We start from the raw sequence: 12,578 nt of genomic DNA on the forward strand, positions 1-12,578 counted from the left end.
ACACAAGACAAAAGTTCTTTCTTTAGGGATTATGTTTTCTTGGTAAATTTTGATATCCATATTTCAACACATCTTACAACTCAGAACCCAGCACCCACCATCACTTAAGTGGAAATCACTGGCTTTGTGGCTCTGTATTCCTTGGTAGCTATTAATCAGCGTGCCTTTGCCCAACAGTGATTATTCAAGTGGTTTTATTACCTATCTCAGTTTAATTCAGTGTTTGAATAAACCCAAAAGTTGCATTTCTGTCTGTTGGGTAGGAATAATAATAATAATATAAAGCCTCTAGAACGCAGAGTGCCTTACGTTGCACTATTTCAAAGTTGCAAAAATCAGCTCTATTGGAATGTCATTAATATCTGCGAGTGCTATCATGGAGTGATGCTGCTCTGGCGTGAACTGCACAGCCCAAACCATTCCTTGGCTACTTGGGGTATGATGTCTTTTCAGGAGAAGTAGAAGCACGGAGAAAGGCTGGTGCATTTGCTCTTGCTTGGCTTTGGAGAGATATTCAGAGCAAGCATTTATTCAATGCAGTAATTAAAACTTAAGTTTCTCAGGCCACGTCTCCATAGAATCATAGAAAAGCTTGGGTTGGAAAGAACCTTAAAGACCATCTAGTTCCATCCCCATGCCGTGGGCAGAGTTGCCACCCACGAGATCTATAGCCCTGACATTTTACTTTCCCTTTAATCCATGCCTGTGACCTAACATGTAAGATGCTCCCCTTGAGAACGAGGCCTTCCCACTCAAGTAAAGGTCATTTAAGAGCTTCTTTATGGTAGCTTGGTGTCCAGAACTGGGTTTCTTCCACCTGAGTTAGTAGTGCAGGCAGCTGTGTCACCAGCCCTCACATAAGTCTTCTGTACAATCTGACATCAGCTGCCATCGGGCTTGAATCAGAGGGATACTACTCAAAGAATGATGGATGTATATTGCCTCTCTTTTGTGTCATATATCCTCTGGAAACATAACCATTTCTTGCAAAGCTTCTCATTCTTTTCTTCCTGCCTGTCCCCAAATATTTATCTTCTCTGCTTGCATTTAGTCAAAACACAACACTCATCTCTTCGGTTATGGGTTTATTTATCATACTCCTGCCTGAGACTCAGTAAGCTACTTGCTGTAAGCATATGGAATAAGATATAGTCCCCACCTCCCCAAAACTGTACTCTAGAAAAGATGTGGCTGAAAGTGGTGGAGAGAGGCAACAGATCTCACTCAAGCTGGAAACACACTGAAGGTTTCTTTATCCCAGTCTTCCGTTCTGAACCTGCAACTCCAGCTGCAAGATGCACAGCAAGGCTTAAGCATAATATTGCTGCTTTTGTTGACCTTCCCCTGAAGCTGCAGAGTGTAAATGGAGGTGGAAATGAGCCTGCTGGGCAGTACACACCTCAGGTAGGGCACCTTTTCCTGATGGCTTTAAGGAGGGTCTCTAAGGGGGGATTTCTCATGGCTGAACATCAGGGTTTAACCCATGGATTTCTGCTACTGAAATCACAGCTTGTCAGTCTGCTCTCATGGAAGGGTTAGAGAAAAATGAATTCTGTTTAAGGCCTGGCCAATTTCCATTTGAAATCATTCCATTTGAAGTCATTGACCAACAGAGAAAGATCTTTTCCACAGGAGAAGCTAAAGGCTTGAAAGACACATCAGACACCATCAGACTGTCGGACTGCAGCTGACCTGGGATAAACTTCTAGCACATAAATTTGGGCAGCAGCACCCAACAACGACAATGGTGGCAGTGCTGGTTGGACAAATGGGAACACACTCGGATTTATTTGTCCTTCCAGCTCCACGTTCCATGTTAAGCGAGACAGCCCTGGGCAAAGCGATACAAAGCGATGCGCTGGTTATTAGTAAGGAAAGCGCTCGGCCTGGCCTGGAGTAGGAGAGGGAAGCGCCCGGCTCAGCGTCGGGAGCCCGCCCTACTCGGCAGCTCGGACCGCGCCGCGCCAGCTGCAGTAGCGCCGGGCGCCCTCGAGGTGGAACCTTCTCACCGAGGCTGCGCCGTGCGCTGCCGGGCGGGTGCGGCCCCGCCGCTGCGGCCCCGGGCGACAGCCGCGCCCCTCCCGGTGCGGGCGAAGGGTCCGGGGGAGGAGCGCGGCGCGGGGGGCAGCGCACCTGTTGCGGCGCGGCGCTGCCGGCCGCGTCCCTCGACCGAAACCACCCCGGTGCGCGGGAATGGACGGGAAGCCCCCCCGGTCGGCGAACGAGGGGACGAGACAAAAAGTGTAGGGAAACCGTCCCCGTGACATCGGTGCGGGGAGGGCGGGCACGGCTCGGCGGGCGTGAGGAGACCTCGGCGGGGCCGCGTCCAACAGCTCCCGCCCCGCCGCGGCCCCCGGAGCCGTGCCGAGCCGTGCCGCCTTCAGCACCGAGAACAGCTACAAGTGCGGCCGGGCAGCGCTGAGTTGAGCTGAGCCGTGCCCGCCCTGCCCTGCCCTGCCCGCCCCGCGGTTGGGGGTCGGGCGGCGGGGGGCGGTGGGCGGTATCTCCCGGCCCGGCCCGGCCGGAGCGGCGCGGGGCTGCCCCCAACCGAGCGGCGCGGAAGGGTGGAGAGCATCACGGGGCTGCGCCGCCGCTCCCAAAAAGTTTTTTTTTTTTTTTTTTTAAAGGAGAGGGGGAGGAGGAGTGAGGAAGGAGACGGTGCGAGGTTCGGCGGACCGCGGGTGTCTGCAGCGCCGCCGGACCGCGCTCCGTCCCCGTCCCAGGCCGGGGGCAGTGCGGGCTGCGGGATTACCTCACGCTCCTCCGATCGGCGCCGCCGTTAATTCCAGTGACCTCCGCAGAACTGTGGATGTGCAACTCCTTCCCAGCGAGGTATCCGTGTGCGGGCGGTGCGCGTCTCCTCCGATTCGTGTGGTGAGGGGCGAGAAGCCCACGGGTAGGGCAAGTTTCCCTTCCGCGAGCGATGCCGGGCACGGCGATGCTCCCCGCCCGGGGAGGGGGCTTTTGTGCGTGGTTGTATTTTTTTTTATTATTATTTTTTACTTTAATTATTTACCGTTTTATTGCCGATATTATCCCCCGCCAGCCCCAGCGCACGGGGTGCCGGCACAGCACGAGCTCTGTGCGGACCGCTGCTAAGAGCGGGACCGCTGCGCGGCGCGGGGCTCTCCCGCTCCCGTCGCCCCGTTACCCCTCTCCGGCCCGCGGGCACTGCGCGGCTCCGGGGCAGCCCTGCCCGCCGCCAGTCGCCGCCTCGCCGGGAGGGCTGGGAGCTGGGGGTGGACACGGGGAACCCCGAGGACGGGAGGGGGCGCGGAGCCGCGGGGTTCCCCGTGCGGGGCGGCGGTGCGAGCTGCCGGGAGCGGAGTGTCGCAGGTGAGCGCGGAACGCGGCTGGAAAGCCCAGAGCGGAACCCCCCACCATCCGAGTAATGGGAATCGATCGGTGACCCAAAGTGCACGCAATCCGGCGTTGGCATTTCGGAGTTTGCGGGCTTCTGACCTCCGGGACCGAGCGTTCATTAAGAGAGAGTCGGATTTGCTTTGAGGGGAACGCGGGCGCGTGAAGGCTGAGCAGCAGCGGAAGGAATCGCCGGCGGCTGGAAATTAAAGGCGACGTTCGTTGTGGTGCTTTTTTTTTTTTTTTTTTTTTTTTTTTTTTTCTTCCTTGCTACAGCGCTTCCGGAAGGTGCGGGACTCGGGGCCGGGAGCAGCCCGGGGCGGCGAGGCGGGGGGGACGACGCGGGGCGGACGACGCGGGGCGAGGCGGCGAGTAGAGGGCCCGGCCCGGAGCTGCGGGAGCCGACCGAGGGGCTGCGCCGGAATCCCTGAGCTCCGGGCGCCGGCTGGGGTGGGGATGAGCCTGGGAAGGGAGGGAAGGAAAAACAGCTCGGCGAAGTAAAGAGGAGAACAATAGGGGGCTCCCTTCCGTGGAGAAGTGCGGCGGCGGTGGGCGATGTCGGGGGGCGGCTCCCCTGGCCCTGGGTGCTCCCCGAGCCCCCCGGGGCCGCGCAGCCGAGGGGTGCCCGCGGGTCCCGGTCCGGCTGCGGGCCGCAGGTCGCGGGACGGCGGGGCCGGGGGGTTCCCCGGGCAGGGGTTGGCCGGGGGGCTGCGCGGCTCCGTTCGCCTTGAGCTCGGCGGGGCCGGCTGAGGGCTGGAGGCGGGTTGGGAAGGGGGGAAGTGAGAACCAAAACAGCAGGGAAAGCTGTTCCAGGCTGCCTGGGCAAATCTCCTTGATCGTCACTTGCCGGACCGGAGGTGAAGTCAACTCTAAAGGTGTGAATACTGATGGGGCTTATTCATCTGTGCGACCAGGCAAGGGCAGAGGGAGATATGTGATGTAGATTTTCTCTTGAAATAGTGAGCTTCTCTTAGTCTCACCCTGGCAGGAGGACTGGAGCTGCTCTGGCAGCGGAGCTTGTTTGGAAGATGTATTTTTGCAGGGAAGAAAGTGAAGGCAGGCACTTTGGGATGCTTGAAAAGCAGCTGATCGAGGCAAGGGGAGATATTTCCCTCGTGGTGTGCTGGGAAGAGACAGCTCCTGTAAGCACTGTGCTGAGGGCAGCTCTGCAAAGTGCTGCTTGCTGTGTAGAGGTTCCTGTGGTGGCAGGGCACAGCGAGTCACTACAGAGTGGCTGGGGAAGATAACACTGCTTACATCAGTGAGGAATTCTCCTGCAAGTTAGGAGCTGTGATACCAAGGCCTAAGGTTGTCTGAATTCCCTTCTGTTGTCAGCAAACCCCATTAATCATCTCTATGTGTCAGGGTGCTGTATGCAGGTGGCAATTCCTTACCTGCTCTGTGCTGAAATCTGGCTGTTTGTTCTCTGCCGAACGCTCTGTAGGAGAAAGAGGCAACTTCAATGGGTGCTACAATGAGCATAGCCAGGCAAATGGTATCTGAGAGTTCAGAAGTAACATTAGCAGTAAGAAGTCAAAAAATAACCACATTTTTGCATTAATTTTTCTTCCCGGAACTTCAGAATGGGAGATACTGTTGCTTTGCTTTCATTCAGTGAAACCAGATGTGCTGTGCAGTGAGGGGCATCCGATGGACGTGAGCAAGTAGAAATGGATCTTCTCCCTAAATCTCCTCCTTTTCTAAGTCACAGATGATCACTTTTATTTCATTTTAGGAAAGTGCTGGCCATGCATCAACGCCACGACAAATGCATCTTTTGTCCTCGAACAAAACTGTACATATTTTTCACAGACATTTCCCCCCACCATTTCTCGGTCTGTCAGTGAAGGCTCATGTGTGTCTGGCTGGCGGCCTCAATTAGAAATGTCCCCTAAAGTTCAGCGAACCCGTTGTCCTGCCCGTGATGCAGGAACAGCCCTCGCCCTTGCATCTGTCTGTAGTTGTGGGATTTCTCAAAAGCATTTCCAGGTGATGTGAAACCATGCTGTGATTTTCAGCCCCAACTTCAGTGCTAACCAGAGATTGTTTTTTCTGGAGGTCTGTTACCAAAATGAAGACCCTGCCTACATTTCTGTAATTACTTATCCATCGCGTTCAGCTCGCTACATAGGTATGTGACACAGAGACCTTCAGCACAGAGCCCCTCTCGGTACTCTGTGTTGGAGTGGTGAGGTCCCAGCAGTGCCACTGTACAGCTGTGCCTGTCTGTGTGCTCCCAATGTCTGGCAGCGCCGAGTGCCGTCACGAGGAAGCATTGCCAGAGCCAGACTCGACAAGCAGAAGTTCCACGTCCCCTGTCTTGCAGCACCCCACCTCCTTAGGTTTAAAAATAAATAGACATTCAAGCAGAAGGAGTGGAGGTCTGTGCTGAAATGCTGACTTTAAAAATAGCAGTATGTTCCGATAGTGCCAGATATTTTTAATGAATTAAAACCAAAAGGGGCATGCATTTCAAGGTGACTGGAGGTAAGGCTTCGTGGTGCGCTCACTCTTGAACTGTGCTGGGGGAATGTGTGAACATCTTCACAGAGGTCGTGTTTCCAGTGAGCAGCAACTACTACAGGGGGGAACCTGGTAAATGGAGAATAGATTTGCATTAATTGGAACTTTCATGGTCAGTCTGAGAAGGACAGCATTTTACTTCAAATGAGATCTCAGCGCATGAGGAAAAGCTCATTCAGACTTTATAGCTCAGCAGCCCATGTTTACCCACAGAAATTCATTGATAAAAATGGGATTCATTTTTCTCACGTGCTTCCTGCTTAGTAACGTGGGCTTGCAGCATTCTCTAAAAGTTGGTGTTAATCAATATATGGAAAGCAGCGTGGCATGAATAAATTAGGCAGTGTAATGAAAGCTTTTATTTCGTAGGTAACATAAAAATAGACTAAAAGGCCTTAAATTTTTAAAAAGAGCATTTTAAAATTTTATTTCTGCTTTATAGACAAGCTGTGGACACTTGCAGCAAAAAAACATGCAGGCTGAGGCAGAGCCATTAGTGCTTATGTAGACTGTAATGTTGAAAAATGCTTATTGTCAATTCATTTAAATTTCCCCCATTTCCAGATAAGGTTTTGCAGTCAGCATACTGGGTTCATTTTAGCTTCCCCAGTGTTGTTGGAATTTGGGTCGCAATAGTTGTATTCATCGCTGTTTATACACAGTTGCTTTAATTTTCTGGCATTCTGTGGCTGTAAGGGATTGACCTGAGACTGAGCAATAGAAAAAGCAGTGTTTTTCCCTTCCTGATATTTTTCACTTTTGCAGTGGTGCCTTCTTGCTCTCCACACAGTGTTAAATAGGAGCTGACATCCTTTATTGCCTCAGAGGATCGCTCCCTGCATGGGCTGTAGGAACACGTGGAGCCTAATGGGCTGGTTGTTCACAATGGAACCAGAGAGGATATAGCATCTATTTTAGGTGTAGCTGCATCTTTCACTTGCTGTTTTGAGTCCCTAGCTGTGTTTTTCCAATAAAGCAATCAAGCCGTCAGCCAGTGGTAGCTAGTTAATAGTTAATGCAATCTTTACTCTATGGCCTAGGCTGGATTCTGTCCTTAGGCACCATCCCATGAGACTGGATCAACCTGTAGGAAGCCAGTGGTGTTTCTTGAGTTCCTCCATTTGTAACTGAGGCTGAGTTTGGCTCACGGGGCTGACGTCTGAGCAGATTTGTAAACTATGTGCCCAAAAGGAGCTGAAGGAGAATGATGGTCTTATCAGGGGAAACAGCACAGCCTTTTTTCATTAAGATTCAACCCTGAGCCAAACTCAAGCAAAGCTAAATATTAAGAAGCGCTGAAAGTCTTGTGCTCTGCTGTTCCCAACTGCAATGATTTTATTCACACCAATTAAAAAAGTTTCATTTTCAAGTCACTGCCCTGCTACCAGATCACAGTGAGATACGTTTTCATTAAATAGAAGGCTTCCCATGGTGAATATTTTTCTCAGGTCTTCAAACTGTTTTAAAATGTGAGCTCAGTATTATTGTTTTTTGGGGAAAAAAATAAATTGAAGATGATCAGTTTCAAGCCTTATAGAATCACATTTTAGGTTTTGTTACCACAAAATATATAAACAACTGGTGGAAAAGAATTTAAAATGTCTCTGAGAAATGGTATGGATGGATCAATTCTCTTCTAATTCAGTGATATTTTGGTGGGAACCATCAAATCGCTTGGGATTACGTACATACCTACAGAGTTCAATGTGATTCATTTCATCAGAAATTAAAGAGGTTTTTTTTATTCATTTATTTATTAAAAAAGAATGTTCAGGTGAGCATCATAGAATGTCCTCTGCTCTCTGGAGTCTCTAATAGGTGCCCGGAGAGATGGATTCAGGTGCAGCTGCCCAGAGTGTGCATATCTAATTTTAGGTGAAATTCTTTCTCTCTGCTCAGAGATCTAAAAAATTACTCGAGCATGTGCAGTTTTGTTAAATGTTAAAATAAATAAATGCCACTAACTTGGGAGTTGACCATTTGGAGATTTTTATAACAGGCATTCAGATACTTAGGATGAATTCCTGGCCTCATTAAAATCAGTGGGACTTTTCCAGATGTCAGTGGGGGCACATCATTCTTGTTATTTTTCGTGGTCCAAATGCAGGCAGAGAACAGAGACCTTGTTAATGTTGGACCTCAGATCAAGTAAAATGTCAGAAAAGGAATGTTGGATGTTCAGCTGTTTTCCCAGCAGAACATGCTGTGCTCTTTTCGCTTAGGAAACCGGCTACCTTTTCAAAAAAGTAATACAGTTTTTGAAATGATCTGGTGGACATTTTATATATATAGTGAACCCAGAAAAGAGTGAATTCCACTGGAAAAATAATCAGTTTAATATCTAAATGAATTGAACGTGCTCTTACTGCAGCGGCTCAAGAGCACACTTGAATTCAGGAGCTCTGATTACTCCATTGTCACACACGGAGCCTCTCAGCGAGTGCAAGTGTTAGGAGCTATTGCACTTCTGCGGGCTGGAACAGAATGATACAGCAAAACAGAAAATACATGTTACAGATCAGACCTGGTTTTGGATGTCACACAGTGCAAAGGTAAATAGGAATTACGGGTCAGACTGTGAAAATCAAGCTAAGTGTAGTTGCCCTGATTTGGCTTTTGCTCTGCTGGAATCATCAATTTCTTGGCTGGTAGTACAGTGCACCAGGTGTTCAAATTCACAGAAGGCCAAGAATTACTCTCTTACATAGCACCAAAAGTAAAACATAGGCAAAGTAACTCTTTTGCAAAAGTAAATACACTGCGTGACAGGTTTAAAACTGCTGAACTAAATGGTATTTTTCACTCTTTTTTTTCCCCAGAAGTACCTCAGCTGCAGGGCAAAATAGAAGGACGTGAGTTACTGACTTCCTCACAGCATCAGGACCAGAAATACTACCCTGTGCTTCACCATCAATTAGGAGCAATTGAAAACCACCTCTCTGAAAAGCCGATCAGCCGATGACATCAGTGGACACCTTTTGTGAAGCACGTTTTATGTACTTCTGCTGAGATCGTTTTTCTACCCTCCGTATGGTTCTATATCACTTACTGGGCACTGATGGTAGCCTCCAGAAAGTGCAGTTTCAAATGGTCAACCTCAATCTTTAGCAAGAAGAAAATCTGGAAACTGGATAGCAACAACATCTTCAGAGAAAATGGTATACGAAGGAAAACGATTAGTTTCCTGCCATTGTTTCTTCCTGTTAACAGCCAAATTCTGCTGGATGCTCACCCTGATGCAAAGAACTTATGGCCAGGAATATGCCCACTCCATCCGACTGGATGGGGACATCATCTTGGGAGGACTGTTCCCCGTCCATGCAAAAGGGGATAGAGGGGTGCCTTGTGGGGAGCTCAAGAAGGAAAAAGGGATCCACAGACTAGAGGCAATGCTGTACGCAATTGATCAGATTAATAAAGACCCCGATCTTCTTGCCAATATCACCTTAGGTGTCCGGATCCTTGATACATGTTCCAGGGACACTTATGCATTGGAGCAATCCTTAACATTTGTACAAGCGTTGATAGAGAAAGATGGTTCAGACGTGAAGTGTGCTAATGGCGACCCACCAATTTTCACTAAGCCAGACAAGATATCAGGTGTGATAGGTGCTGCAGCAAGTTCCGTGTCCATTATGGTTGCAAATATTTTAAGACTTTTTAAGGTAAGGAATATTTTCTACTTTTCAATTTTAAGTTTAAGGAAATGTGTGAGGAGACTGTGTTCTTTCTTTCAAATAACAGACTGAAATCTGAAATGACTTGCTTTCTAAGAAAACAAACAAACAAGCAAAAGCAACAATTGCAGAGCTAATTTAAGCTTCCAAATGCCTCTTTTAAAGTTCTAAGCAACCAGAGCAGGCTTGAATCCTTTAGGGACTTGTGGTTTTGTTTTTTTTGCTACTCACATTGATTGTTTATACTCATCAAGACTAGGCTGAGATTTATTTTACAAATGTAAAGGAGAATGAAACATAAGGTTTAAACACAAATCCTTTTTTAGGAGAACCAGATAATTTTCCTAAATGGAAAGATAAGCCAGTATTAAACTAGTGCTAATGATGTGCATGCCTAGACAGATGTCTTTGATTTCCTTGAAGTCTTAACCCCCTCCATATTTTTCACTAAGAGATAATTTTTTTTCCCAGTCTTTGTTATCACTTTGAGGGAGATTACTTTTGGACAACAGCTCTACTGTCATACTCTTCATTTCCTTCCACATACCTTATTAAGTTCAGTTCTTATGAATTACAGAAAAGTAAAGCTGCCACTTTTAAACTTCCTAAGTTGGATGGAAAGAGGAATACATTCTAATCAATCATTTTAGCTGTAACAGATCAAGCAGCAGACATTTAATTTTTAATCCTGTGCATTGGTAAATAGATTATGGTAAACTGTGCAGTTTTGCTCTGTGCAGAAAATGACTTTTCCTCTGAATTTATCACTTTATCACTGCCCTGCTCCCCAGTGTTATTCAGATGGACTCTTTCCATTCAGGAATCTTGTCTCATGTCCCACAGCTTCAAAACCACTGAAGACCATTTATTTGACTTTGGTGAAGACAGTTCTGGTAATGTTAAATATTGCTGTCAGGGATTTTGAAAAGCATTGCGGTTCTCTGACTGTGACTGAAAATTTGAATAAAAGTGAGGAAAGATTGTCTTGTTTTGAAAGTTTCTCAAACTGACAAAGAGTGTTTCGGTCATCTAAAGGGAGACTCCTGTCCTCCCTTCTGGTTCTTCTATGAAGGGCATAATGATTTACAGCTCAGCAGAGGAGCAAAACGTCTGCTGGGTTGTGGTCGGATATTCATCAGAGTCTCAAGGCTCATCCCTCGCTGTAGGCACTTCACATTTGAGAGTAGTGAACTTGTTCCAGCCGCACTGTTTGCTTGTGAAAATTAAGTAAGCAAAATGAGGCTGTCTTAAAAATGTTCTATATGGAGAACACCTCTGAAGCCATGCCTAGTGGGGGAAGCCTGTCCTTCCCAGGAATAATCATGCATGCTGCAGGAGGTAACTATTTTTAATTCCACGTCTTTTTTTTTGGAAATTGTTTTACCCTTTTAAATAATGCATGGCTCTGAAGTAATGATAGATGAAAAAGTCACTTTAATACCAATCATAATGCAAATCCACACATTTATTCCCAGATTTGAACTGAATACAGTATAGTGGACTGATTTAAGAAACTAAGCCTCGTAAGACATGTATTAACTGTGAATTAAGAGCAACAAGAAGGAAAGAGGCCTATGAATTGCCTAAGATACCAGTAATTTGTCTTCTGAAACCATGACAGCTACCTCCTTATTTCCATTATACAATAAGATTGCAAATAACGTTCTACTGCAGTCTTAATCAATAGAAAGTCATGTGATATCCCCTCTGGGGAAAGATCTTATTTACTCATTTAATTGATGTAACACAGCTGCTGGCAAAAGGAGGAGACATCTCTTTTAGTTTTAATTATAGATCCTGCACAAACATTCTTAATAATGTAAAAAATGACAAATGGCACCCTTTAATATCTCATCTTGGACCTGCATCTGAAGTCTGCTCTTACACCTTCCTCTCAGAAGTAGCTCTGCTATTTTCTCCTGAGTAAAGGCTTCTGTATAAAGCCCTGGTTTAGCGGCACAATACAAACCACTAATAATGGAAAGGTCCTTCACCAGAAATGCAGAAGTATAATCCAGAAATTGGGTTGTATTTAGGTCAAAGACATGGGCTGAAATTGTTGGCTGATGCAGCCCTAACTGCTCCAATGTGGAGGGCCAAGACCTTGGTACATGCTCATAAAGGCTCTGGGTATGAAATCTCTGTTTACTGCTTGTTCATGTCAGTCAAGGTTGGGCACTCAGCTGGTATAAATCTCTTACTGTCAGTGATAACCATCATGCAAAAATGCCTGTTTCCATTATATGCAGGATTAATTAATTCATCCGTATCTCTGTCCAGCAGTTCTCTTCAGCAAGCTGAACCTGTAATTTCAGGTTCAGCATTGCTTTAATATTTATTCTGAAGTTCCTGTATGTAAACGACTACCTATTTTCCGAGAGCGTTGTATCCAGTTAGATTTTAATCTGTGATGAAATTGTGAGAAGTATATTGTATCACTCAATGAGAATATACAAACAAAAGCCCTCTGAGAAATACCATGCTGAGCAGCTTGGATTTTTATGCTGCTATTTTTCTTTTTCTTTTTTTTTTTTCCTTTTCTTTCTTTTATTGATTTTACAACATAAAACATACAGGTCAATAGTCTTATCTGATGATCTGGTGGATAGTGTAAGCTGATTGATAGTCATGGTGTCCTTTTATCTAAGTGTTTTACGAGAAGAGGGGAGGGAGGGCACTACCGAACATGGCCTTGATCTATATAACCTTTCTTTTGGCCACATGGCTCATCTTGAATTCTTCTCTACCCTTTTGTGAATATCCAGGAGACACCACTACTTAGGAGATGACTTTCTGTCCTTGATAGGTCTGCAACATTAAGGTCCAAATTTGGACAGCTTAAATTTCACCTGTTATTGGCTTTATACCTCTAAGGGAGCACTTTGCAACAAGGTAAAAAGGGTGACACAAATTGGAGACGCAGCCTCATCTGAACGAGAACAAAACAGATCTGGCCGTGTAACATGGTTCAGCCAACAATCTAGTTACTGAGACAAGCTCATAGTGATGGGCTTCAAA

At 46.8% G+C, this 12,578-nt stretch overlaps 1 protein-coding gene across 8 annotated transcripts in view; it reads left to right on the plus strand.

Moving 5' to 3' along the window:
- The first annotated feature begins 2,071 nt into the window (after window positions 1-2,071).
- Window positions 2,072-12,578, plus strand: part of GRM8 (glutamate metabotropic receptor 8) — a 329,240-nt gene continuing 318,733 nt past the window's right edge. For 3 of the 8 annotated variants that reach the window (XM_048937591.1, XM_048937089.1, XM_048937011.1), the window contains exons 1-3: window positions 2,072-2,243; window positions 2,628-2,832; window positions 8,703-9,548. In XM_048937591.1, the coding sequence (XP_048793548.1) occupies window positions 9,039-9,548 (510 nt within the window). In that variant the 5' untranslated portion in view covers window positions 2,072-2,243; window positions 2,628-2,832; window positions 8,703-9,038. Of the gene's footprint in view, window positions 2,244-2,627; window positions 2,833-2,877; window positions 2,897-3,142; window positions 3,337-3,635; window positions 3,649-4,155; window positions 4,236-8,702; window positions 9,549-12,578 lie in introns of those variants that run through there. The other 5 variants (XM_048937249.1, XM_048937433.1, XM_048937168.1 and 2 more) reach the window with 5 other exon arrangements.

The sequence above is a fragment of the Lagopus muta genome, chromosome 1 (genome assembly GCF_023343835.1).
Source record: "Lagopus muta isolate bLagMut1 chromosome 1, bLagMut1 primary, whole genome shotgun sequence".
Classification (NCBI taxonomy): domain Eukaryota; kingdom Metazoa; phylum Chordata; class Aves; order Galliformes; family Phasianidae; genus Lagopus; species Lagopus muta.